Below are 27640 nucleotides of genomic sequence, written 5' to 3' on the forward strand. Positions count from 1 at the left end.
GGGCAAGGGGGCATGGCCAAGGTGGAGCTCACCTGTGCCGAGAGGCTGTTCTTGTTCAGGCTGTTCTCCTTCTTGTGGCGCCGCACACCCGTCAGCTTGGACAGGGCGAAGCCGCTGCTCACGCGGGACAGCTTAGACTGGCTGGCCGGCGCCACCGCCTCGCCGCGACTGATGCACTTCTTCTCGTGAACTGAGGAGGACACAAACCACAATCAACACTGTCTCTGCACCTATCCAACAGGCTTTTTTAACCATAGGATTTGAGACCAAATGTTATTTTTATATATATATATATGCGTATATGTTTTTTTGTACCATGATAGGGAAGGCTTTTTGCATTGGGTCATAGAAATAAATGCTGTGCAAGGGTTCACTCACAATTAAAGGTCATTGACCTGAATTACTCACACTGCCCAGTAGATGACAACTAAATAACAGCATCTCATTCAACAAACACAATGAAATTGAGAGACAACAGGAAGTTGAATAAATAAATTATACAGGAAGTTGAACAGATCAATGACAGAGGAAGTTGAATAGATCAATAATACAGGAAGTTGAACAGATTATTAATACAGGAGGTATTAATAATACAGTAAAGTGAAAAATAAATAATACAGGAGGTTGAATAGATCTATAATACAGGAAGTTGAATAATAAATAATACAGGATGTTCAACAGATCAATACTAAATGAAGTTGAATAGATCAATAATGGTGTTGAATGTGAGGAATAAAGGAGTAGAAGGTGTGGGTGTGAGTAAGTTCCTCACCCAGGTGGTTCTGCCAGCTCTTGAGGGCAGGCTCCTCCAGGGCGGGCCGGGCGGTGCTGATGTCCACGTGTCCTCTGTCATTGCAGGGCAGGGATACCTTGAAGATGTCCTCCAGCATCTGACGCTTGCTGTGCATCAACTCTGTCCACACCCGGTTCACCGCCTTCAGCAGCAGCTGCCGCCCTGCAAGCAGCTCAGTCAACGCATGCTAAATAATAATAATAATAATAATAATAATAATAATAACAATAAATATATTATATTTTGGTGTACAATCTTAATGTGTGAATGTTTAGACAATCACACAATAATCATAACAAAAAACAATAATAATAATATTGATCATATTAATAATAATAAAAATGATAATATATTGTATGTTGTTGTAGAATCTAATTGTGTGAATGCTTAGACAATCGCACAATAATAATAATAATAATAATAATAACAATAATAATAATAATTGTCATGATCCGACGCCCGGGTCATGGCATGATTTGGGTTTGTTAGTTTTTCAGTTTTAGTCGTTTCCTGGGTGCACCCTCTTTCCCTGTTTTCTGTTGGTTTCCATGGGCACTAATTCACCTCACCTGTCTTAGTTTTGCAATTAGTGTTCCCACTAGGTGTTTTGGTCAATCACTCCCCTTTACAGTTTCCTATCACTCAGCATTAGTTGCTGGGTCAATATTTGCAATAGGCAACAGTTACGTTCTCCCGTTTTTTTCTCCGCGCTCTAGTGATTTTTGTACAGACTAGCTTTCCTCGTTTTTTCACGCTAGGTGACATTTTGGTTTTGTTTTAACTCCACGCTGGCTAGCGCCCTCAGTTTTGTATTTTTGTCTTGCGTTTAATTTAATAAAAACCTTAATCTTACCTGCACGCTACTCCTGCTTGTCTTCTGCCTTGGACATTCACACAATAATAATAATAATATTGATAATGATAATTATGATGATAATAATAATAATAAATTGTATTTTGGTGTAGAATCTAATTGTGTGAATATTTGGACAGTCGCACAATAATAATAAATAATTTGTATTTTAGTGTAGAATGTTATTGTGTGAATGTTTGGACATTCACACAATAATAATAATAATAATATTATTGACAATAATGATGATAATAACAATAATAATAGATTGTATTTTTGTGTAGAATCTAATTGTGTGAATGTTTGGACAGTCACACAATAATAATAATAATAATTATTATTATTATTTGTATTTGGTGTAGAATGTTACTGTGTGAATGTTTAGACATTCACACAATCAACTCCATAAAGTGTTATAAAGTGTAACAAATGGAGTAGATGAGTTATTGGGGTGTAAACAAATGTCATGTTGTGACCAATATTTAAAAATCTAATGTTAATGTTCCTCTTAGACACCTAATAAAGATGTTTGCTGCTAAATTAAACACATCAAACATTATGTTCCACCTTTCCTACAAAATAATGTTCAACAACAACTTTGTCCAGATGTTGACTGACATTTAATATCCATCTTTAATAACTTTATATCCATAAACGGCCTTCTTGATAACTAATAATCGGCATCGACCCTGAAAAAAGTGTGTTGGTCCATTTCTGGTGGGTACGATTGTAGACCACCAGCAGGTACCCCAGCAGGCATTGTGGGTCCTCACCCTCGCTGACGTCGTGGTTGTTGGTGGTGTCGTGCTCGCTCTCCGGGGACATCATGATGTGCCAGGTGGTCATCCTGGCTTCTGCCTCCAGGCCGAAGCCCTCCACGCTGCTGCGGACACACCAGGCAGTCAGTGGGGGTCTGAGGGGGTTGCCAGGAGGAACTTACCTGCCGGAGTGCAGGCAGATGAAGCAGTGCGCCAGGCAGGCCACAAAGTCCTGGTCGTGGTTGCCCGGACCCAGCACCAGGTTGCGGTTGACGGTCAGCACCCGCAAGGCGTCTAGCAGCGCCACCTGCTGGGCCACGGTCTTGTGAGGGCGGCATAGCTGGTAGAGCACGGTGCGGTTCAAGCAGTGGTAGATGGGGTCCAGCGACAGACCCTGGGAGCGCCTCTTGGACTGAGGAGAGAAGATGCACTCGAAATGAATTTTTTCCTCTCAAGTAGAACTACACACCACACAAAGTCCATGTGGACACTCTTCTTACTGCATGTGTGTGAAGTAGAACTACACACGACACAAAGTCCATGTGGACACTCTTCTTACTGCCTGTTTGAAGTAGAACTACACATCACACAAAGTCCATGTGAACACTCTTCTTACTGCCTTTGTGAAGTAGAATTACACACCACACAAAGTCCATGTGGACACTCTTCTTAATGCCAGTGTGTGAAGTAGAACTACACCCCACACAAAGTCCATGTAGACACTCTTCCACCAGCAACACCACCATTCAGAAACACTAACACACCATGGGTCAATGCAGCTAGTGAGTGTGCCAGGCACTCACCAGTCCCAGGTGTGTGGTGTACCTGTCCAATGAGCTGCACGATGAAGTCCACCACCAGCTTAGAGTCCTTGTTGAACATCCCCTGCCACAGCTTGTCCACCACGCGCTGGCTGAAGTAGAAGACGTTGTGCACCAGGACCTGGTAGCTGCCCCCGCTGCCCAGCGGCAGTGTGGAGTCCTCGCCTGAAGGGAGGACATGGCGTCAATCCTTCTACTTTCTGTGTTAATCAACTTTACAGTTCTATCAGAAGATCACCAGGGCTGTCATGCATGCCATTAATCACAAAAAAGATCACATTTATCATCTAAACACAGATTAATCCCAGTATTTCACTACATAATATGTCATTTACTTGCTACCGTCCCTTTAAGACATTATTTTCATTACAAAATCACCTGCAGGGAAGACATGGCGTCACACGTTTTACTTCCTGTCTCATGTGTCAACTTTACAATTCTATCAGAAGGTCACCAGGGCCAACCACAATTAGTTTGGGACAAATTATGATCCAGAACCTTATATTTTTGAGCCCGAACCAAAGAGAATGAACAATAAGTTTTAGAACCTGACTGCTATTGAGCGAAACGGATGTAACTTTATTGTGACACTACAGAATTAGCAGCATTGCATCCTCTTTGGGACATCTTCAAATGACATGATATCACTTGTTGCTATGCGGAATTCATGCGCTTGAATAAATGGATTATAGAGATTCTTTATCTATGTGATGTCACTTGTTGTAGGCAGAATTCATGCTCTACAATAAATTAATTATGGAGATTCTTTATCTAGGGAAAGTCACTTGTTGCTAAGCAGAATAAATGGATTATGGAAATTCTTTCTTTGTGATGTCACTTGTTCCCAGACAGAATTCATGCGCTTGAATAAATGGATTTTGGATTTTCTTTATTTTCGTAATGTCACTTGTTGTTAAGCAGAATTCATGCGCTTGAATAAATGGATTATGATGATTCTTTATCTTGGTAATGTCACTTGTGAGGCAGAATTCATGCGCTTGAATAAATAGATTATGGAGATGGAGATGCTTTGTCTTTGTGATGGCACTTTTTGCTAGGCAGAATTCATGCTCTTGAATAAATTGATTATGGACATTCTTTATTTTCGTGATGTTATTTGTTGCCAGGCAGAATTCATGCGGTTGAATAAATTGATTATGGAGAAGCTTTATCTTCGTGATGTCACTTGTTGCTAGGCAGAATTCATGCGCTTGAAGAAGATGATTATGGAGATTCTTTATCCTGGTGATGTCACTTGTTGCTCGGCACAATTCATGCGCTTGAATAAATGGATTATGGAGATTCTTTATCTTGGGGATCTCACTTGTTGCTAGGCAGAATTCATGCGCTTGAATCAACTGATTTTGGAGATTTTTTATCTTCGTGATGTCACTTGTTGCTAGGCAGAATTCAGGCGCTTAAATATATGGTTTATGGAGATTCTTTATCTTTGTGATGTCACTTGTTGCTAGGCAGAATTCATGCACATGAATTAAAAAGTGCCTTTTGTTCTCACCGAGTAAGACGTCAGCGGCCAGAAGGTGCTCCATGACCCCGTCCAGGATGTTGGACTGGAACTCCTTCTGCTGGGTTCTGGTGGAACGCTCTGGAGAAGCCTGACAGGAAAATGTGCGGTCAGGCTGGCGTGGAGACGACCGACGAAGCGGTCCCAAGACGTACCTCCAGCAGAAAGTCGATGACGGGCGTCTGCTTGCTGGCGGGTGTCATGCACAGGTTGTCCATGATGAGCGACCGCATGAAGTCCAGGACGTACTTCTTGGCCGGGTGGTTAGTCAGCGAGGTCTTGGCGCCCACGTTGCAGTACTCCGACTGGCTGCGGTTCATCCCAGAGTCCCCGGCAAAGGCCTTGAACTCCTCGATGGGCGAGCTGGCTTCGTCGTCCAGGTCGCTGACCTGGGACACGGAGAGGTTTGTAGGTGGGGAAAGGAGCTCACATGCATAAAGACTTACCATCTCAGAGTATGGCCGCATGTTGAAGGGGAAGACGGCGGCGGCCAAGGCGCACAGGAAGTCGGGGCTGTGCCAGAGGGGCGCCAGGTCGGGCACATTGTGGTAGAGATAGCGAAAGAACTGCATGAGGGTCACCGGGTACTCCCTCAGCCAAGACCCCTCCTCTTCTGACTGCCAGGGCTGAAGGACGCAGCACAGGAGTCTGGTTAGCCTTCACGCCGGCTAGCTAACCTTCAGTGGCGGCGGCGAGGGTCACCAGGTTGAGCATGCTGCGCAGCATGGCGAGCAGCAGGAAGGCGGCTTCGGTGCACACACTGTGGATGGAGCCCACCACCGTCCCGCTGGAGGCCGGCAGGCCGAAGATGAAGGTCCAGATGGAGTCCAAGTCAAACTGAGGAGAAAAGAGAATTGTTGGTGTGTCCCCAGTTGAGGTGGGAGGAGACAGAGGAGGGCGTACTGACATGTACCTGCAGGCTGTCCGGCAGCTGGCTGATTGGCTGCTGCAGGAAGAGCGCCATCAGCAGGAAGTAGAGGTCCGGCACGCTGGTGTGCTTTGGCAGCAGCGTCTGCAGCACCGGGAACCCCGGGAAGTGGCAGGCGTCCCGGTTGATCTCCCGCAGGGTGGAACGCCCCCCAGCGCTGCGGCCCACGTTGAAGCCTGGAGGGAGCAGACGGTCAGCTGGACGTTGCTGCTGGCAACCAGTCAGAGGAAAGTGAGAATACGCTGCTCATAAATACATTTTAACACACCTGCTCTGCCAGGGAGTAAGAACACGTGGCAGGAGGAGTCAGTGTTGCCTACTTTTTAGTGACAGGCAACACCATCTTGTTTGTGTCATTCATATAGAAAGCGACAGAAGAAAGTTACATTTTTTGTGATTTCTGATCAGTCGTGAGGGCGCCAACAGGACTTCTGTGTGGAAGTTTGTCATGATTTTTGTGTGTGCGAATTTGTTTTCACGAGAACAAGTTTATATTTACAAAACCAGTTAAAGTAAAACATTTAGTGATTTCTGATTAGTCTTTTGGGTGCCAACAGGACTTCTGTGTGGAAGTTTGTCCAGGCCGGAACCAATTACTCATATTTATGTGAGTTTTGTGTGTGCGAACTTGCTTTCATGAAGCCAAGTTTTTACTTACGAACCCTGTTCAAGAGCCAATTACGCATGGAACCACGAGCTGCACAAGCTAGCTCTCCAATCAGCTAAACAGACTCAATAACTCCATGGTGACACTTTGGTGAATTTACTGAGGAATTTGTAAAACAGAAACAATACAAAAAGAATTCCATTATAAGTTAATACTTATAGACATGTTAGCATATTCATTAATGCTAACATCGCTAGCTTGATTACATTACGATAACACGTACAAATGAGCATGAAAACACTCCCACAAACCTCAAACATGAGACGGTTTAGTTAATAAGAATTACTTTAGTTATATTGTAAAACTTGCAAACGATTCTCGGAGCGATGAATGAAGAATCCGTGTGAGTAGCCTCGCTACGGACGACTAGAAGACAGTACTTCTGGTAGATTCATAGCTCAGTCTACACTGAAACTCAATGTAAACTGGTCCAAAAAAAGGTTGAGTGTAAAGCGGTAACAGTGACGTGCAGTCAGGGGAGGCAGTGCCTCATGTGCCATCATGGAAAGAAAAAAAATGTAAAAAGAAAAAAAAATAATTAAATTGTTATATGTATCAAGTGATTATACTTTATAAAGTTATTTTCCATTTAACTTCCATTTTATTTCATTTATTTATTTTTTATCATGTTCTGTTTGTGTTGTGTTGTGTTTGCTCATAACCTGCCCATTGTACAGCACTTTGGCTACCCCTGTGGTAAATATTAAATGTGCTATATAAATAAAGTTGATTTGATTTGATTTAACTTCACCAGTTTTAGATTATTTTTATTCAAAATCGCAGATTTTTCACATTTGCCATTCAACTACTGAGAAGAGACTTGCGGTGAGTCAGCAGCCAGTTGAGCCTCACCGTGGATTGCGCAATGCCTCGGCTAACTGCTGGCTGCTGTGCAGTGAGACCGTATTGCTATATGAATTATATCATACATTTACATAGTTTAGTTAGCTGAGGTATGTAATGTACAGTGTATTTTGTCAACAATTGTATGTGTGTAACGTATTTCTTGTGCTGGGCAATCATAAAACGGCTGCGAAGACGCACTGTGTGAGGCACCTGTTCTCCCGCCTCATGGTGATAGAGGGCGCTAGTGATCCCAGAAATCATTCTTGCGACTACTCGGCTGCAGAAGAAGTGACAACAAGCAGCAACAGTAAGAAGCTATCGTTTATTTTTTCCTCTCCCCTGGACTTTTAACATGGATGATTACAAATCTAAAATAAAACAGTTTTGTAAACTGGACTTTCAATCGAAGCAAGAGGTAATTAAAGGAAGACCAACGCCAGAGCTAAAAGGTTTGCTTCAGACAGTGATCTCCATCAAGACAGAGAGACTTTTAAAACTGAAGAAAGATAAGGAAGACTTCTATAAATGAGTTATCGATGCTTTTTTTCAGAAGGATCGGCGCATGGACTTCATATATAAGTAAAGGTAAGACCATAAATGTGCTTTTTTGTGTGCTACAGTTTGTATGTGTAAAGAATGATGGTATAAGCTTTTAAACATAACCCGTTAACTGCTGCCGATCAAATGGTGAATAAGATACTCTTTAGGGTTCCTACGTTTATAAATTTGACTGTGATGAAGTCAGTGCCTCACTAGCCATGAACCTCACCGCACATCACTGAGCGGTAAAGCGTTTGATACATGGCTGCCACCTGCAGGATTGGAGTGGCACTGTATGCAGCGTATTACCAGACTAAGCGGGATGCTATCTAGCGCTACTTCCTGCTAGAAGACAGCTGAACCCGGGGGACCACTGGGGACTACGAAGGTGCAGGGTCAAGAAAGGAGAGAACCAACCCTTGGCCGCGTGGCGCACCAAATGTGCGGCTTTCTGCTGAGCAAACGACGGCCAACTCCGGCGGAGAACGTTGGTAGAGTGAGCATCTGCTAGGCCATAGGGCAAGGTCAAGGTCTTGTGGACGCGGGCGGGGCCGCACTCACCCATCACCGTGCCGATCTTGTTGGTGAGGACAGAGTCGGTGTGGTCCAGCCAACCCCCGCCGCACAGGCCCTCCTTGAAGCGGTTGAGGATAGACTGGTTGGATAGCAGGACCACCAGGATCCACAAGGCCGCCACCACCGTGCTGGAGTGCAGGTGTTCCTCCATGAACATGAGCAGCCAGTCAAAGCCCAGCGTACGCACCAGTTCCTCACACGCCCTACAGGGGGACACAGGTGTTTATATGTCATACAGGACCTGCTGGGCCAGGTGGTGGTCCTACTGGGTGTTGACGCTGCACTTCTCCTTGCTGGTGAATAGCAGGCACAGCAGGTTGTCCAGCAGGCGGTTCCTCAGCAGAATTAGGTTGGCCGACAGGAGGCCCCCAAAGTCCTCCTCGGTACCTGGAGAGTCAAAAATATTAAAGTTCGATGATGTGGTAAAATTGCAAACAGCTAAAATTATGTACAAAGCAAACTATAAACTGCAACCAAAGAATGTACAACAATTCTTTTCAAATAAAGAGGAGAAATATAACCTTAAAGGAAAATCTAATTTAATACATTTGTATGCACGTACCACACTTAGAACCTTTAGCATATCAGAATGTGGAATTAAATTATGGAATGGATTAAAAATTAAGTTAAACAGTGTACTGATATGATCCAGTTTAAGAGATTGTTCAAATTAATAGTGCTTACAAAGTACAAAGAAAAATAATTGTGAGAAACACTTTCAACCTTATTGAAAATAAGATATTCTTTATCTGAATATGTTAATAATGACTGAATTAATTAACTACAAACTACAAAACTGTCGTACAAGCCCCGTTTCCATATGAGTTGGGAAATTGTGTTAGATGTAAATATAAACGGGATACAATGATTTGCAAATCATTTTCAACCCATATTCAGTTGAATATCTACAAAGACAACATATTTGAAGTTAAAGCTGATAAAAAAATGTTTTTGTGCAAATAATCATTAACTTTAGAATTTGATGCCAGCAACACGTGACAAAGAAGTTGGGAAAGGTGGCAATAAATACAGATAAAGTTGAGGAATGCTCATCAAACACTTATTTGGAACATCCCACAGGTGTGCAGGCTAATTGGGAACAGGTGGGTGCCATGATTGGGTATAAAAGCAGCTTCTATGAAATGCTAAGTAATTAAATGGGTTGTACTTGTATAGCGCTTTTCTACCTTCAAGGTACTCAAAGCGCTTTAACACTACTTCCACATTTACCCATTCACACACACATTCACACACTGATGGAGGGAGCTGCCATGCAAGGCGCCAACCAGCACCCATCAGGAGCAAGGGTGAAGTGTCTTGCTCAGGACACAACGGACGTGACGAGATTGGTACTAGGTGGGATTTGAACCAAGGACCCTCGGGTTGCACACGGCCACTCTCCCACTGCGCCGATGGGGCGAGGGTCACCACTTTGTAAGCAAATTGTCGAATAGTTTTAGAACAACATTTCTCAACGAGCTATTGCAAAGAATTTAGGTATTTTACCATCTACGGTCCGTAAAATCATCAAAAGGTTCAGATAATCTGGAGAAATCACTGCACATAAGCGATGATATTACGGACCTTTGATCCCTCAGGCGGTACTGCACCAAAAACCGACATCAGTGTGTAATGGATATCACCACATGGGCTCAGGAACACTTTATGAAACCACTGTTAGTGACTACCGTTGGTCGATTACATCTCTGAGTGCAAGTTATAACTGTACTATGCAAAGCGAAAGCCATTTATTAACAACACCAAGGAACGCCGCTGGCTTCGCTGGGTCCGAGCTCATCTAAGATGGACCGATGCAAAGTGGTAAAGTGTTCTGTGGTCTGACGAGTCCACATTTCAAATTATATTTGAAAACTGTGGACGTGGTGTCCTCAGGAACAAAGAGGAAAATAACAATCCGGACTGTTATAGGCGCAAAGTTCAAAAGCCAGCATCTGTGATGGTATGGGGGTGTATTAGTGCCCAAGGCATGGGTAACTTACACATCTGTGAAAGCACCATGAATGCTGAATGGTCCATACTGGTTTTGGAGCAACATATTTTGTCATCCAAGCAACGTTATCATGGACGCTCCTGCTTATTTCAGAAAAACAATGCCAAGCCCTGTGTTACAACAGCGTGGCTTCGTGGTAAAAGAGTGCGGTTACTTTCCTGGCCCGCCTGCAGTCCAGACATGTCTCCCATCGAAAATGTGTGGCGCATTATGAAGCGTAAAATACAACAGCAGAACGACTGTTGAACGACTGAAGCTCTACATAAAACAAGAATGGGAAAGAATTCCATTTTCAAAGCTTCAACAATTAGTTTCCTCAGTTCCCAAACGTTTATTGAGTGCTGTTAAAAGAAAAGGTGATGTAACACAGTGGTAAACATAAACATGCCCTTTCCCAACTACTTTGGCACATGTTGCAGCCATGAAATTCAAAGTTAATTATTATTTGCAAAAAAAAAACAAAGTTTATGAGTTTGAACATCAAATATCTTGTCTTTGTAGTGCATTCAATTGAATATGGGTTGAAAAGGATTTGCAAATCATTGTATTCCGTTTCTATTTACATCTAACACAATTTCCCAACTCACATGGAAACAGGGTTTGTATATACTAATTTAGAGATGTCAATCTATTAAACAAAAGGTCAGTAAATGATGTATATATTTGTAAACGCTCTAAAGTGGGGTGGGATTAAATAAGCTTTGCTTCTTCCCACTCCTTTTCGGACATGATGTAAAGTGAATGATATGAAATTGTGTGCTGTATTATGCTGTAAGTGTGTTCATTTTCCCAATAAACTAAAGAAAGAAAGAAAGAAAGAAAGAAAGAAAGAAAGAAAGAAAAAAACAAAGAAAGAAAGAAAGAAAGAAAGGAAAGGTGGACACGTGTCACCACGCTCAAATGTCACAGGGGAGGAGCCACAGCCACACCTGTGTGTTGTGATCCATCATCAGCCCTGCACTAGACATGGAACTTAGCTAATGTACGCTAGCATGTGAACATCCTCACAAGCAGGCTAAGGTTTTTTTCTGGCTTTTTAGCTCATTTTGTATGTTTACACCTACAAATATTTCCTCCTATCATGCTAACATGTTATACTAGCTGTTAAACCTAATAATCATGCTTTTTGATACTTGGCCACATCTTAAAAGTATGCAAACGTCACTTAAATTTGCATTTGACCTTTTTATTTTATACAAACTTTTTAACTAATATTGTACATTTGCGTATAAAAATAATGCCTTTTAATACTTCCCGCCTTTAATGCTAACTTGTCCTGTCTTCTACCTAGTGGGGACCCTACATTACGACACAATGTGACATTGTGGGGACCCAACATTACTACACAATATGACCTCGGGGGACCCTACGTTACTACACAATATGACTTTGTAGGGACCCTACATTACTACACAATATTACATTGTGGGGACCCCTACATTACTACACAATATGACCTTGTGGGGACCCTACATTACTGCACAAAAATAACCTTGTTGGGACCCCTATATTACTACATAAGATGGCCTTGTGGGGACCCTACATTACTACACAATATGACCTTGTGGGGACCCTACTTTACTACACAATATTACATTGTGGGGACCCTACATTACTACGCAATATGACCTTGTGGGGACCATACATTACTAACCAATATGGCCTTGAGGGGGCCTTACATTACTACACAATATGACCTTGTGGGGACACTGCATTACTAAGGAATATGGCCTTGTGGGGACCCTACATTACTACACAATATAACATTGTGGGGACCCTACATTACTACACATAATGACCTTGTGGGGACCCTACATTACTACACAACATCACCTTGTGGGGACCCTACATTACTACACAACATCACCTTGTGGGGACCCTACATTACTACACAACATCACCTTGTGGGGACACTACATTACTACACAATATGACCTTGTGGGGACCCTACATTACTACACAAGATGGCCTTGTAGGGACCCAACATTACTACACAACGTCACCTTGTGGGGACCCTACATTACTACAGAATATGACCCTGTGGGGGACCTACATTACTACACAATATGACCTTGTGGGGACCCTACATTACTACACAACATCACCTTGTAGGGACCCTACATTACTACACAATATGACCTTGTGGGGACCCTACATTACTACGCAAGATGGCCTTGTAGGGACCCAACATTACTACACAACATCACCTTGTGGGGACCCTACATTACTACAGAATATGACCCTGTGGGGGACCTACATTACTATACAATATGACCTTGTGGGGACCCTACATTACTACGCAATAAGACCTTGTGGGGACCATACATTACTACACAATATGACATTGTGGGGACCCTACATTACTACGCAATATGACCTTGTGGTGACCATACATTACTACACAATATCGCCTTGAGGGGGCCTTACATTACTACACAATATGGCCTTGTGGGGACACTACATTACTACACAATATGGCATTGTGGGGACCCTACATTACTGCACAATATTACCTTGTGGGGACCCTACATTTCTACACAACATGACCTTGTGGGGACCCTACATTACTACAGAATATGACCTTGTGGGGACCCTACATTGATACAGAATATGGCCTTGTAGTGACCCAACATTACTACACAACATCACCTTGTGGGGACCCTATATTACTACAGAATATGACCCTGTGGGGGACCTACATTACTACACAACATCACCTTGTGGGGACACTACATTACTACACAATAGGACCTCGTGAGGACCCCTACATTACTAAACAAGATGGCCTTGTGGGGACACTACATTACTACACAATAGGACCTCGTGAGGACCCCTACATTACTAAACAAGATGGCCTTGTGGGGACCCTACATTACTACACAATATGACATTGTGGGGACCCTACATTACTTCACAATATGACATTGTGGGGACCCTACATTACTACACAATATGACCTTGTGGGGACCCTACATTACTACAGAATATGACCTTGTGGGGACCCTACATTACTACACAATATGACCTTGTGGGGACCCTACATTACTACACAATATGGCCTTGTGGGGACACTACATTACTACACAATACGACATTGTGGGGACCCTACATTACTGCAGCACAATATGACCTTGTGGGGACCCTACATTTCTACACAACATGACCTTGTGGAGACCCCACATTACTACACAATATGACCTTGTGGGCACCCTACACTACTACACAATATGTCCTTGTGGGGACCCTACATTACTACACAATATGACCTTGTGGGGACCCTACATAACAACACAATATGTCCTTGTGGGGACCCTACATTACTACACAATATGACCTTGTGGGGACCCTACATAACAACACAATATGACCTTGTGGGGACCCTACATTGCAACCCAATATGACTTTGTGGGGACCCTACATTACTACACATCGCCTTGTGTAAGTGTGTGTAAGTATGTGTGTGTTTGTGTGTGCGTCCACCCACCTGCGTCCACCTTCTCCTGGTCGTTGACCTCCATGACCACAAACTTCTCGAAGACAGCGAAGGTGGGCAGGGTGGAGGAGATGAACTGAGCGACCCTGCGTGAGGACCAGGACATGAGACAGGTGTGTTCCAGGTGTGTTAGTCTGCAAGTGTGGGTACCTGAGCAGGTCGTAGGGGTTGGGAAAGCCCTGCAGCAGCAGACTCAGCACGTTGCAGATGGAGGCCAGGGTGGCCTGAGACAGAGAGGGGTCCCTCAGGGTCAGCAGCAGGCGAGGGATCAGTTGGAAGTCCCGCAGCAGTTTGGCGTTCTTGGCCGCCTCGCTGTGGGAGAGCAGGGAGGGAGATGAGTGTTTCCATGACCTGTGAGCTCAGCCGGGCGGGGGAGGGGAAGAGACTCACCTAGACTCCGTCAGCAGTTCGATGAAGTGCTCAAAGAGGGACAGGTGCAGCTCGTAGGGTGCGTGTAGCCACACCTGCGGATAAATGTCTCTGTCTTCATGGGCTGACTATCATTCATACTATTAATACCTTCAAGTATTATTATTAATATCTTCAGATATTATCACTAACACCTTCAAATATTATTGTTAATACCTTCAAGTATTATTACTCATACTTTTAAATATTATTACTAATATATTCAAGTATTATTACTAATACTTTCAGGTATTATTACTCATACTTTTAAATATTATTACTAATATATTCAAGTATTATTACTAATACCTTCAAGTATTATTACTAATACCTTGAAGTATTATTACTAACTAGGGCTGGGCGATATGGCGTTTTATTAATATGTGGATATTTTTAGGCCATGTCATGATACACCATATATATATGGATATTTTTCCTAAGCCTTGAATGAACACTTGATGCATATAATCCCAGCAGTATGATGATTTTATGTGTCTACATTAAAACATTCTTCTTCATACTGCATTAATACAAGCTCATTATCAACTTTCACACAGAGAGGGAAATCACAACTAAAGGTAATTTAGCAAAAGTATTTATTAAACAGTTATTAAGCAGTGGCACAAACATTCATGTCATTTTCAAAACAGATAGTGCAAGATTGTCAGAGAGATTTTTAAACAACCTATTAGTGCACTTTTGTGCATTATGTCACGAAGATGACATATCAAAACAACACTAAATTAAAGTGCACTTTTTGTACAGAACGCCACTACAATAGTTTAAAACAAATAAAGTGCACTTTTGTGCATGATGTCACACAAGATACTTCAATAACTGTCAAATAAAAATGAGCTGCAAAATAGGAAATTAAATAGTGTATGTCCTTCGCTATGTGGTAGGTTCCTGCGGATGTTATCTCCTTCTGTTGTTGACTATTTGTTTTATACGGTGTTGATGTGCAAATGGTTGCTTGGGCATTTTGTGGGTGTGGCACCGGCCAGACATGTTGACATGCACTTTTGTGCATTATGTCACGAAGATGACATATCAAAACAACACTAAATTAAAGTGCACTTTTTGTACAGAACGCCACTACAATAGTTTAAAACAAATAAAGTGCACTTTTGTGCATGATGTCACACAAGATACTTCAATAACTGTCAAATAAAAATGAGCTGCAAAATAGGAAATTAAATAGTGTATGTCCTTCGCTATGTGGTAGGTTACTGCGGATGTTATCTCCTTCTGTTGTTGACTATTTGTTTTATACGGTGTTGATGTGGAAATGGTTGCTTGGGCATTTTGTGGGTGTGGCACCGGCCGGAGATGTTGACATGCGGCGTTTCAAGCACTTAGCATTCTCTAGCGAGTGACTTTTCAAATGATGCTACAAATTAACAGTGCTGGTACTTTTTGTAGCAAAGCTATTTCCCCATACTTGACATGTTCAACATCTTCACCGCCAGGTGGTTTGGCTAATGAATTAATTCTTCCTCCATTTGTTACCAGATTGGTACCTTCTCTGTCATATTACCACTCGCACCGCTTCGCTAGCACCACCTGCCACAGGTAACGTTACCCATGCTGCTACCTCTCTGCTCGGCGAGGGCGTATGACGTTGCACGCGTGACAGTATGTGACGTGTGTAAGAAGGTGCGCTTGTTTTATGTCTCTGTAAGAAGGAGAGACAAGAAAGAGTGAGAAAAGCCTGAAGTGTAATGCCCGCAGCTAAAAACAACTATGTGAGAACGTATACTCCAATAAAACGATATTAGTCATTTTCTACATCGCACAAAGACAAACCCACGACATATCCAGTAAATTCCATATATCGCCCAGCCCTATTACTGATACCTTCAAATATTGTTATTAATACCTTCAAGTATTACTATTAATGCATTCAAATATTATTACTAATACCTTCAAATATTGTTACTAATACCTTCAAATATTATTGCTAATACCTTCAAATATTATTATAAATACTTACATACTTGGTTACTAATACCTTCAAATATTATTAATACCTACAAATATTATTACTAATACATTCAAATATTGTTACTAACACCTTCAAATATTATGACTAATACCTTCAAATATTATCACTAATACCTTCAAATATTATTATTAATACCTTCAAGTATTACTATTAATGCATTCAAATATTATTACTAATACCTTCAAATATTGTTACTAATACCTTCAAATATGATTACTAATACCTTCAAATATTATTATTAATACCTACATATTTTGTTACTAATACCTTTAAATATTATTAATACCTACAAATATTATTACTAATACATTCAAATATTGTTACTAATACTTTCAAATATTATGACTAATACCTTCAAATATTATCACTAATACCTTCAAATATTATCACTCCATCCATCCATCCATCTTCTTCCGCTTATCCGAGGTCGGGTCGCGGGGGCAGCAGCCTAAGCAGGGAAACCCAGACTTCCCTTTCCCCAGCCACTTCGTCTAGCTCTTCCCAGGGGATCCCGAGGCGTTCCCAGGCCAGCCGGGAGACATAGTCTTCCCAACGTGTCCCGGGTCTTCCCCGTGGCCTCCTACCGGTTGGACGTGCCCTAAACACCTCCCTAGGGAGGCGTTCGGGTGGCATCCTGACCAGATGCCCGAACCACCTCATCTGGCTCCTCTCGATGTGGAGGAGCAGCGGCTTTACTTTGAGTTCCCCCCGGATGGCAGAGCTTCTCACCCTATCTCTAAGGGAGAGCCCCGCCACACGGCGGAGGAAACTCATTTCGGCCGCTTGTACCCGTGATCTTATCCTTTCGGTCATGACCCAAAGCTCATGACCATAAGTGAGGATGGGAACGTAGATCGACCGGTAAATTGAGAGCTTTGCCTTCCGGCTCAGCCCCTTCTTCACCACAACGGATCGGTACAACGTCCGCATTACTGAAGACGCCGCACCGATCCGCCTGTCGATCTCACGATCCACTCTTCCCCCACTCGTGAACAAGACTCCTAGGGACTTGAACTCCTCCACTCGGGGCAGGGTCTCCTACTCAACCCGGAGATGGCATTCCACCCTTTTCCGGGCGAGAAAAATATTATGACTAATACCTTCAAATATTGTTACTACTGTAATAGGTTCAAATATTTTTACTAATACCTTCAAATATTGTTACTAATACCTTCAAATATTGTTACTAATACCTTCAAATATGATTACTAATACCTTCAAATATTATTATTAATACCTACATATTTTGTTACTAATACCTTCAATTATTATTAATACCTACAAATATTATTACTAATACCTTCAAATATTATTACTAATACCTTCGTATAGTGTTACTAATACCTTCAAATATGATTACTAATACCTTAAAATATTACTATTAATACCTACATATTTTGTTACTAGTACCTTCAATTATTATTAATACCTACAAATATTATTACTAATACATTCAAATATTGTTACTAATACATTCAAATATTATGACTAATACCTTCATATATTGTTACTACTGTAATAGGTTCAAATATTTTTACTAATACCTTTAAATATTGTTACTAATACCTTCAAATATTGTTACTTATACCTTCAAATATGTTTACTAATACCTTTAAATATTATTGCTAATACCTTCAAATATCATTACTAATTCTTTCAATTATACAATAAACACTCAACTTCAAATGGCATCTCCAGACAATCATGTGTATGTAAATATTATTAAGTATTATTATTATGTGAATGTAAATAGTATTGGGTTGTATTAAAATGCGTTTGTAAATATCAATAAATATGACTGTGTATGTTAATATTATTAAGTATGATAATGTGTATGTTAATATTACTAAGATTTATTATGTGTATGATTAGCAAATAGGATAACAAGTATGTAAGTATGAGTCCAAATGATAATGAGTAGGTAAATATAATTATGATTATGTAAATATGAGTCACCTCAAAGTCACAGAGCAGGTCCTGGAAGGCGGTGCAGTTGGGGATGATGGAGGTCTCATGGCCACTGTCCACCGTACCCACCAGGGAGAAGGTCAGGTGCAGGATGTGACTGTTGAGCAGCGAGCGCTTCTTCTTCAGCAACATGGCCAACAGCTGTGAGGGTCACATCATATATCAGCGCCAACATGTGAGTGTCACATCATATGTCAGCGCCAACATGTGAGGGTCACATGACATGTCAGCTCTTCAGGTGGCCACGCCCACCTGGTAGCCTTTGATGCGCTCCATCTCCTTGCTAGCCAGCGGGTTGCTCTTCACCACGCACACCAGCGCCTTCACCGCCGCGTACAGACCCTCCACGTCAGACGCCATGGCCACCAGGCCCAAGATGGCCGCCGCCCCGCCCACGTACTGCAGGTTGATGGCCACGGGCTTCGGGGAGAAGGCGCGCACGCCTGCGGAGCAACATGAGAGGAGGCGTTCATCGTCCTGTTCGCGTCGTCGACGGGAGGGATCGCGCCCAAGCTAGCTCACCCAAGTAGCCGATGACGGCGGCGCCCACGGTGCGCGCCGCTCCATTGAGGTGTCCGGCGGCGTTATGGATCAACTTGACTGGCGTGGCGTTTTCATGAGATGACACAGCCAGCTACGGAAGGAGTCATGTTTCACTATTAGCTTCTTTTTACACTTTAGATACAACTGTAGCAGTACAGTCAATAAAGGTTAGCTTCTTTTACACTTCAAACACAACTGTACCTGTGCAGTCAATAAAAGTTAGCTTCTTTTTACATTTTAGGTACAACTGTACCTGTACAGTCAATCAAGGTAAGCTTCTTTTTACAATTCAAATACAACTTTACCTGTACTGTCAATAAAGGTCAGCTTCTTGTTACACTTTAAACACAACTGTACCTGTACAGTCAATAAAAGTTAGCTTCTTTTTACACTATAAATACAATTGTACCTGTACAGTCAATAAAGCTTAGCTTTTTTACACTTTAAATACAACTGTAACTATAAAGTCAATAAAGGTTAACTGCTTTTTAAAACTTTAAATACAACTTTACCTGTACAGTCAATAAAGGTTAGCTTCTTTTTACACTTTAAATACAACTGTACCTGTACAGTCAACAAAGGTTAACTTCTTTTTACACTTTAAACACTACTTTACCTGTACAGTCAATAAAGGTTAGCTTCTTTTTACATTTTAAAACTTTACCTGTACAGTCTATCACCATGGCAACTGCGTGTGTGTGCGTGTTACCTGTTTGGCGATGGCCTTGCTGTCCAGTTTGTTGTAGACCTTCCTGATCTTGGCCACGGTCAGAGTGGTAACGGAGACAGCGTAGAGGCTGAAGGACACCTTCTCCTCTGGCACCAGCGCCACGGGGGAGGCGGGCGCCACCTCGGCCTTGGAGTCTTTACCTGTGCGAGCAGACCTTCAGTGGGGGGCGTGCAAGGGAGACAAAAGAGAAAGGCGGGGCCCTCACAAGGCAGGTAGACGGCCTGCAGACTCCCCACGTTGGTGGGTCCCAGGTCGAAGATGGCCGTGACGCTGGCGGCGGGCAGGACCTCCTCCAGGAAGTGGCTGGGCCCCAAGCGCCAGACCAGGCTGGAGAGCTGGCGCTGGGCCGGCGGCGTTCCCACGTAGCCGTACACGCTGCTGACCACCGGCGGGTTGGCCGATCCAGAACCCCCCGGAACACTGTGCACGTAGTGCAGCTGGAAGACACGGAAAAGCGGGTGTCTTTCATGAAATGACAATTATATGGGGAACTTTTAACAGTTGATAGACATTTGACAACCCAAAAATTAGACACCTATTTAATATTACCACCTTAACATTTGACAACCAAACAATTACACACCTATTTAATAATACCACCTTAACATTTGACATCCAAACAATTATACACCTATTTAATAATAACACCTTAACATTTGACAACCAAACAATTACACACCTATTTAATAATACCACCTTAATATTTGACATCCAAACAATTATACACCTATTTAATAATAACACCTTAACATTTGACAACCAAACAATTACACAAAATGACTCGGTAAAGAATTTGGGTATTACTGTATATTCAACACATCTCTCTCATTTGAGTCACACATTAAGAGTGTTACTAAAACAGCCTAATATCTCCGTAATGTCGCTAAAATGTGTTCCATTTTGTCGACCAGCAATGCTGAGATCATTATTCACATTCCACCTCCATCCTATCTTGCTGAGTGTATTGTACAATATGCCCCAGACAGAAATCTGCATTGTAAGAACTAATTAGTGATTCCAAAAAGCCCCCAAAAAGTCTGCAGGGTTTAGAGCTTTTTTTATTGGGGCTCCAGTACTCTGGAATGTTCTAGCCGTAAAAGTTTGAGATGCTACCTCAGTGGAAGCATTTAAATCCCATCTTGAAACTCATTTGTATAATCTAGCCTTTAAATCTTTTTAATGGATTAAGGATCGTTGTAAATAAGAGTCGCGATTGATTTGAAAATGGATGATTTGTGATACCTTGACGGTATTGATGAGCTGCCCGTCCAGGTAGAGCGTGGCCATGCTGTTCTTCAGCATGCCCTTGCTCATCACCAACACCAGGTGGTGCCACTGGCCCTCCGCGATGAGCTCGCCACAGCGAAAACGAGCGCAGCAAGGCAGGATCTCATAGAAAGATGCTTCCTCACTGGACTCATCCGCTGGAGAGAGAGAGAGAGAGAGAGAGAGAGAGAGAGAGAGAGAAAGAGAGAGAAAGAGAAAGAGAGAGAAAGAGAAAGAGAGAGAAAGAGAGAGAAAGAGAGAGAAAGAGAGAGAAAGAGAAAGAGAGAGAGAGAGAGAGAGAGAGAGAGAGAGAGAGAGAGAGAGAGAGAGAGAGAGAGAGAGAGAGAAAGTGGTGTTATTGGTGAAGAGCGGCAGGAGAGGTGTGGGTGTTCTCACAATACGTCTGCAGCAGCTCTTCCTTAGTAGAGACGCTGAGCGACCGGTCTTTGGCCGACAGCACCAGCGCCAAGCACACGTAGTGCTGCTCTGACGAGTTGGCCCGTCGCACCACCGTCAGCAGGCGCACCGGGTGGGCCTGGGGCGCTGTGCTGAATCGCTCCACGCAGAACCAGGTGGAGTAACTAAGGCCGGAGGGTGGTGGAAACAAGCGCTCCCCTAGTGGTGGCAGAAGTAAAGTGCGTCAGTAACATCTCTTGCATTGTCAGCGCCCCCTAAAGAATAGGTGAAGACACACGTCCTGCAGATACAGACTGTACCTTTACAGTACAGCAGTGGAAAGAATGAAAATACAAGCAGTACACAGCAGTGAAGGTAGAGGGCGCCAAACACAAAGAAATAACCCGCTGCAGTGTTATTGCTAGCAACAAACACATATTACATGTGAAGGAAAACGATGCTCCTGACATTGTCTAGGTTATTCTCTCACAATTATTTTGCTCAGTCATGGAACAAAAAGTCTGAAGATGGCGGATAAGAGCAGTGACACAGGGAGGGAGGCGGGATAAAATATGGGAGGAAGGATAATAACGAGTGGGAGATGGAAGTACTGTTGTTATTGAAATAATAAATAATAGATATGAAAAAAGTGCACTTTTAGATGGAGCCCAAATATATGAATTTGTAATAAAAATGAATCTGATTGTCAATAATTCAATAATAGCCAGGCTCCAACAAAGTCATGTTAGAGATGAGGAAGTCCATCAAAACTAAGTTTTCTGTGTGGGTGTGTGTCATACATGCATACATGTGATGATGTCATACATGTGATGATGATGTCATACATGTGATGTCATAACCAGTGACATCATACATGTGATGTTGTCATAACCAGTGACTTCATACATGTGATGTCATAACCTGTAACTTCATACCTTTGATGAGGTCATACATCTGATGATGTCATAACCAGTGACATCATACATGTGATGATGTTATACATATGAGGATGTGATAACCAGTGACGTTATACCTGTGATGATGTCATAACTAGTGACTTCATACATGTGATGATGTCATACATGTGATGATGTCATAACCAGTGACTTATACATGTGGTGAGGTCATTACATGTGACGTCATACCTGTGCCGATGCCGCTCAGCACCGCGCCGTCGCTGACCCCAGAGGCGTTGGCGTTGTTGGTGGGGGCGTTGTGTGGCGCCAGACTGGGCAGGAACAAACACCTACACAATGTCAACACAAGAGAGGACATCCACACAGTATCAAATGCATCATCAAGGGTGTTAGAGTCATCTTTATACAGGTTATCTAAATACTATATAGTATATATATATATATATATATATATATATATATACTGTACACACACACACACACACACACACACACACACACACACACACACATTTATATGTACACGTGTGTGTATATATATTTTCATATAAGTATACATATATACATTCATTCAGTAGATATACATATACTGTATATGACTATATATATATATATATATATATATATATATATATATATATATATATAAAATGTATTTTTCGGACTATAAGTCGCAGTTTTTTTCAAAGTTTGGTCGGGGGTGCGACTTATACTCAGGAGCGACTTATGTGTGAAATTATTAACACATTACCGTAAAATATCAAATAATATTATTTAGCTCATTCATGTAAGAAACTAGACGTATAAGATTTCATCAGATTTAGCGATTAGGAGTAACAGATTGTTTGTTAAACTTATAGCATGTTCTATATGTTACAGTTATTTGAATGACTGTTACCATAATGTTACGTCAACATACCAGGCACCTTCTCAGTTGGTTACATATGCGTCATATGACGTACACTTATTCAGCCTGTTGTTTGCTATTCATTATTTATTTGAAATTGCCTTTTAAATGTCTATTCTTGATGTTGGGTTTTATCAAATAAATTTCCCCAAAAAATGCGACTTATACTCCAGTGCAACATATATATATTTTTCCCATCTTTATTATGCATTTTCAGCATTTTCTACAACCATGTACACAAAGAGTATGTGAAGAGTGTGTATGTGTGTTATTAGGTGATTGTTGCTGCCATCTTTCTACAAGCATAGATAGATAGATAGATAGTACTTTATTGATTCCTTCAGGAGACTTCCTTCAGGAAAATTAAAATTCCAGCAGCAGTGTACAGAGTTGAGATCAATTTAAACAAAAAAAAAAAAAAAAAAGTAAATAATGGGGGTTTAAAAGGAAACAAAATAGAGAAATATTACAAAAAGAATAAAAACAATGGGAATAACAATATAACAGTAAAATAAGAATATAACAAGACAAAGTAGGCAGTAGTGACCATGTTATGAAAACGTATTGCACTGTTAATGTTTTGCATCCCCTGTCATCCTAATACCCCCCGTCCCCCGTCCCAGAGAGGAGTTGTACAGTCTAATGGCGTGTGGGACAAGGGAGTTCTTGAGTCTATTAGTCCTGCACTTGGGATGAAGCAGTCTAGCACTGAACAGGCCCCTCTGGCTACTGATAATGCTATGCAGAGGGTGACTGGCGTCATCCAGGATGCTCACTAGTTTGTCCACAGTCCTCTTCTCTGCCACCGTCACCAGTGAGTCCAGTTTCATTCCGATTGTAGAACCGGCCCGCCTGATCAGTTTCTCAAGTCTGGAGCTGTCCTTCTTAGATGTACTGCCCCCCCAGCACACTACCATGTAGAACAGAACACTGGCAACCACAGACTGGTAGTACATCCACATGTACACAAAGAATATGTGAAGAGTGTGTACGTGTGTTTTAGGCGATTGTTTCTGCCATCTTTCTACAACATTTATACAAAGAGTATGTGAAGAGTGTGTATGTGTGTTATTAGGTGGTTTTTGCTGCCATCTTTCTACAACCATGTACACTAATAGTATGTGAAGAGTGTGTATGTGTGTTATTAGGTGATTGTTGCTGCCATCTTTCTGCAACCATGTACACAAATAGTATGTGAAGAGTGTGAAAGTGTGTTATTAGGTGATTGTTGCTGCCATCTTTCTACAACCATGTACATTAATAGGGTGTGAAGAGTGTGTATGTGTGTTATTAGGTGATTGTTGCTGCCATCTTTCTACAACCATGTCCACTAATAGTATGTGAAGAGTGTGTATGTGTGTTATTAGGTGATTGTTGCTGCCATCTTTCTACAACCATGTACATTAATAGGATGTGAAGAGTGTGTATGTGTGTTATTAGGTGATTGTTGCTGCCATCTTTCGACAACCATGTACACTAATAGTATGTGAAGAGTGTGTAAGTGTGTTATTAGGTGATTGTTGCTGCCATCTTTCGACAACCATGTACACTAATAGTATGTGAAGAGTGTGTAAGTGTGTTATTAGGTGATTGTTGCTGCCATCTTTCTACAACTATGTACATTAATAGGATGTGAAGAGTGTGTGCATGTGTTATTAGGTGATTGTTGCTGCCATCTTTCTACAACATGTACACAAAGAGTATGTGAAGAGTGTGTATGTGTGTTATTAGGTGATTGTTGCTGCCATTTCTACAACCATGTACATTAATAGGATGTGAACAGTGTGTACATGTTATTAGGTGATTGTTGCTGCCATCTTTCTACGCCCATGTACACTAATAGTATGTGAAGAGTGTGTATATGTGTTATTAGGTGATTGTTGCTGCCATCTTTCTACAACCATGTACATTAATAGGATGTGAAAGGTGTGTATGTGTTTTATTAGGTGATTGTTGCTGCCATCTTTCTACAACCATGTACATTAATAGGATGTGAAGAGTGTGTACATGTGTTATTAGGTGATTGTTGCTGCCATCTTTCTACAACCATGTACATGAATAGGATGTGAATAGGGTGTATGTGTGTTATTAGGGGATTGTTGCTGCCATCTTTCTACAACCATGTACATTAATAGGATGTGAATAGTGTGTACATGTGTTATTAGGGGATTGTTGCTGCCATCTTTCTACAACCATGTACATTAATAGGATGTGAATAGTGTGTACATGTGTTATTAGGGGATTGTTGCTGCCATCTTTCTACAACCATGTACACTAATAGTATGTGAAGAGTGTGTATGTGTGTTATTAGGTGATTGTTGCTCCCATCTTTCTACAACCATGTACACTAATAGTAAGTGAAGAGTGTGTACATGTGTTATTAGGTGATTGTTGCTGCCATCTTTCTACAGCATGTACACAAAGAGTATGTGAAGAGTGTGCACACATGTTATTAGGCGATTGTTGCTGCCATCTTTCTACAACAAGTACACAAAAGTATGTGAAGAGTGTGTAAGTGTGTTATTAGGCGATTGTTGCTGCCATCTTTCTAAAACATGTACACAGAGTATGTGAAGAGTGTGTATGTGTGTTATTAGACGATTGTTGCTGCCATCTTTCTACAACATGTACACAGAGTATGTGAAGAGTGTGTATGTGTGTTATTAGGTGATTGTTGCTGCCATCTTTCTACAACCATGTACATTAATAGGATGTGAAAAGTGTGTATGTGTGTTATTAGGTGATTGTTGCTGCCATCTTTCTACAACCATGTACATTAATAGAATGTGAAGAGTGTGTACATGTGTTATTAGGTGATTGTTGCTGCCATCTTTCTACAACCATGTACATTAATAGGATGTGAAGAGTGTGTATGTGTGTTATTAGGTGATTGTTGCTGCCATATTTCTACAACCAGGTACACTAATAGTATGTGAAGAGTGTGTATGTGTGTTATTAGGTGATTGTTGCTGCCATCTTTCTACAATTATGTACACTACTAGTATGTAAAGAGTGTGTAAGTGTGTTATTAGGTGATTGTTGCTGCCGTCTTTCTACAACCATGTACATTAATAGGATGTGAAGAGTGTGTATGTGTGTTATTAGGTGATTGTTGCTGCCATCTTTTGACAACCATGTACACTAATAGTATGTGAAGAGTGTGTAAGTGTGTTATTAGGTGATTGTTGCTGCCATCTTTCGACAACCATGTACACTAATAGTATGTGAAGAGTGTGTATGTGTGTTATTAGGTGATTGTTGCTGCCATCTTTCTACAATTATGTACACTACTAGTATGTAAAGAGTGTGTAAGTGTGTTATTAGGTGATTGTTGCTGCCATCTTTCTACAACCATGTACATTAATAGGATGTGAAGAGTGTGTACATGTGTTATTAGGTGATTGTTGCCATTTTTCTACAACCATATACACAAAAATTATGTGAAGAGTGTGTATGTGTGTTATTAGGTGATTGCTGCTGCCATCTTTCTACAACATGTACACAAAGAGTATGTGAAGAGTGTGCACACGTGTTATTAGGCGACTGTTGCTGCCATCTTTCTAAAACATGTACACAGAGTATGTGAAGAGTGTGTATGTGTGTTATTAGGTGATTGTTTCTGCCATCTTTCTACAACATGTACACAGAGTATGTGAAGAGTGTGTATGTGTGTTATTAGGCGTTTGTTTCTGCCATCTTTCTACAACATTTACACAAAGAGTATGTGAAGAGTGTGTATGTGTGTTATTAGGTGGTTGTTGCTGCCATCTTTCTACAACCATGTACACTAATAGTATGTGAAGATGTGTGTAAGAGTGGTATTCGGGGATTGTTGCTGCCATCTTTCTACAACCATGTACACAAAGACTATGTAAAGAGTGTGTATGTGTGTTATTAGGTGATTGTTGCTGCAATCTTTCTACAACCATGTACACAAAAATTATGTGAAGAGTGTGTATGTGTGTTATTAGGTGATTGCTGCTGCCATCTTTCTACAACATGTACACAAAGAGTATGCGAAGAGTGTGCACACGTATTATTAGGCGATTGTTGCTGCCATCTTTCTACAACAAGTACACAAAGAGTATGTGAAGAGTGTGTAAGTGTGTTATTAGGTGATTGTTGCTGCCATCTTTCTACAACCATGTACACTAATAGTATGTGAAGAGTGTGTAAGTGTGTTATTAGGTGATTGTTGCTGCCATCTTTCTACAACCTTGTACATTAATAGGATGTGAAGAGTGTGTACATGTGTTATTATGTGATTGCTGCTGCCATCTTTCTACAACATGTACACAAAGAGTATGCGAAGAGTGTGCACAGGTGTTATTAGGCGACTGTTGCTGCCATCTTTCTACGACAAGTACACAAAGAGTATGTGAAGATTGTGTATGTGTGTTATTAGGTGATTGTTGCTGCCATCTTTCTACGACAAGTACACAAAGAGTATGTGAAGATTGTGTATTTGTGTTATTAGGTGATTGTTGCTGCCATTTTCTACAACCATGTACACTAATAGTATGTGAAGATTGTGTATGTGTGTTATTAGGTGATTGTTGCTGCCATTTTCTACAACCATGTGTACAAATAGTATGTGAAGAGTGTGTATGTGTGTTATTAGGTGATTGTTGCTGCCATCTCTCTACAACATGTACACAAAGAGTATGTGAAGAGTGTGCACACATGTTA

At 41.5% G+C, this 27640-nt stretch overlaps 1 protein-coding gene across 4 annotated transcripts in view; it reads right to left on the reverse strand.

Moving 5' to 3' along the window:
- wdfy3 (WD repeat and FYVE domain containing 3) overlaps window positions 1-27640 on the reverse strand; it is a 156954-nt gene that overhangs the window by 37906 nt on the left and 91408 nt on the right. For 2 of the 4 annotated variants that reach the window (XM_061906061.1, XM_061906058.1), the window contains 23 exons: window positions 22273-22373; window positions 21128-21346; window positions 20708-20889; window positions 19671-19902; window positions 19445-19605; window positions 18715-18826; window positions 18445-18635; window positions 18181-18333; window positions 14202-14275; window positions 13962-14123; window positions 13803-13897; window positions 8574-8694; window positions 8293-8510; window positions 5658-5854; window positions 5453-5587; window positions 5197-5376; window positions 4906-5139; window positions 4742-4841; window positions 3230-3390; window positions 2587-2816; window positions 2420-2529; window positions 773-955; window positions 33-190 (listed from right to left, as the gene is read on the reverse strand). In XM_061906061.1, coding sequence (XP_061762045.1) covers window positions 33-190; window positions 773-955; window positions 2420-2529; window positions 2587-2816; window positions 3230-3390; window positions 4742-4841; window positions 4906-5139; window positions 5197-5376; window positions 5453-5587; window positions 5658-5854; window positions 8293-8510; window positions 8574-8694; window positions 13803-13897; window positions 13962-14123; window positions 14202-14275; window positions 18181-18333; window positions 18445-18635; window positions 18715-18826; window positions 19445-19605; window positions 19671-19902; window positions 20708-20889; window positions 21128-21346; window positions 22273-22373 — 3709 coding nt within the window. The remainder of the gene's footprint in view (window positions 1-32; window positions 191-772; window positions 956-2419; window positions 2530-2586; window positions 2817-3229; window positions 3391-4741; window positions 4842-4905; window positions 5140-5196; window positions 5377-5452; window positions 5588-5657; window positions 5855-8292; window positions 8511-8573; window positions 8695-13802; window positions 13898-13961; window positions 14124-14201; window positions 14276-18180; window positions 18334-18444; window positions 18636-18714; window positions 18827-19444; window positions 19606-19670; window positions 19903-20707; window positions 20890-21127; window positions 21347-22272; window positions 22374-27640) is intronic. The other 2 variants (XM_061906059.1, XM_061906060.1) reach the window with 2 other exon arrangements.

The sequence above is a fragment of the Nerophis ophidion genome, linkage group LG07 (genome assembly GCF_033978795.1).
Source record: "Nerophis ophidion isolate RoL-2023_Sa linkage group LG07, RoL_Noph_v1.0, whole genome shotgun sequence".
NCBI classification, from domain to species: Eukaryota; Metazoa; Chordata; class Actinopteri; order Syngnathiformes; family Syngnathidae; genus Nerophis; species Nerophis ophidion.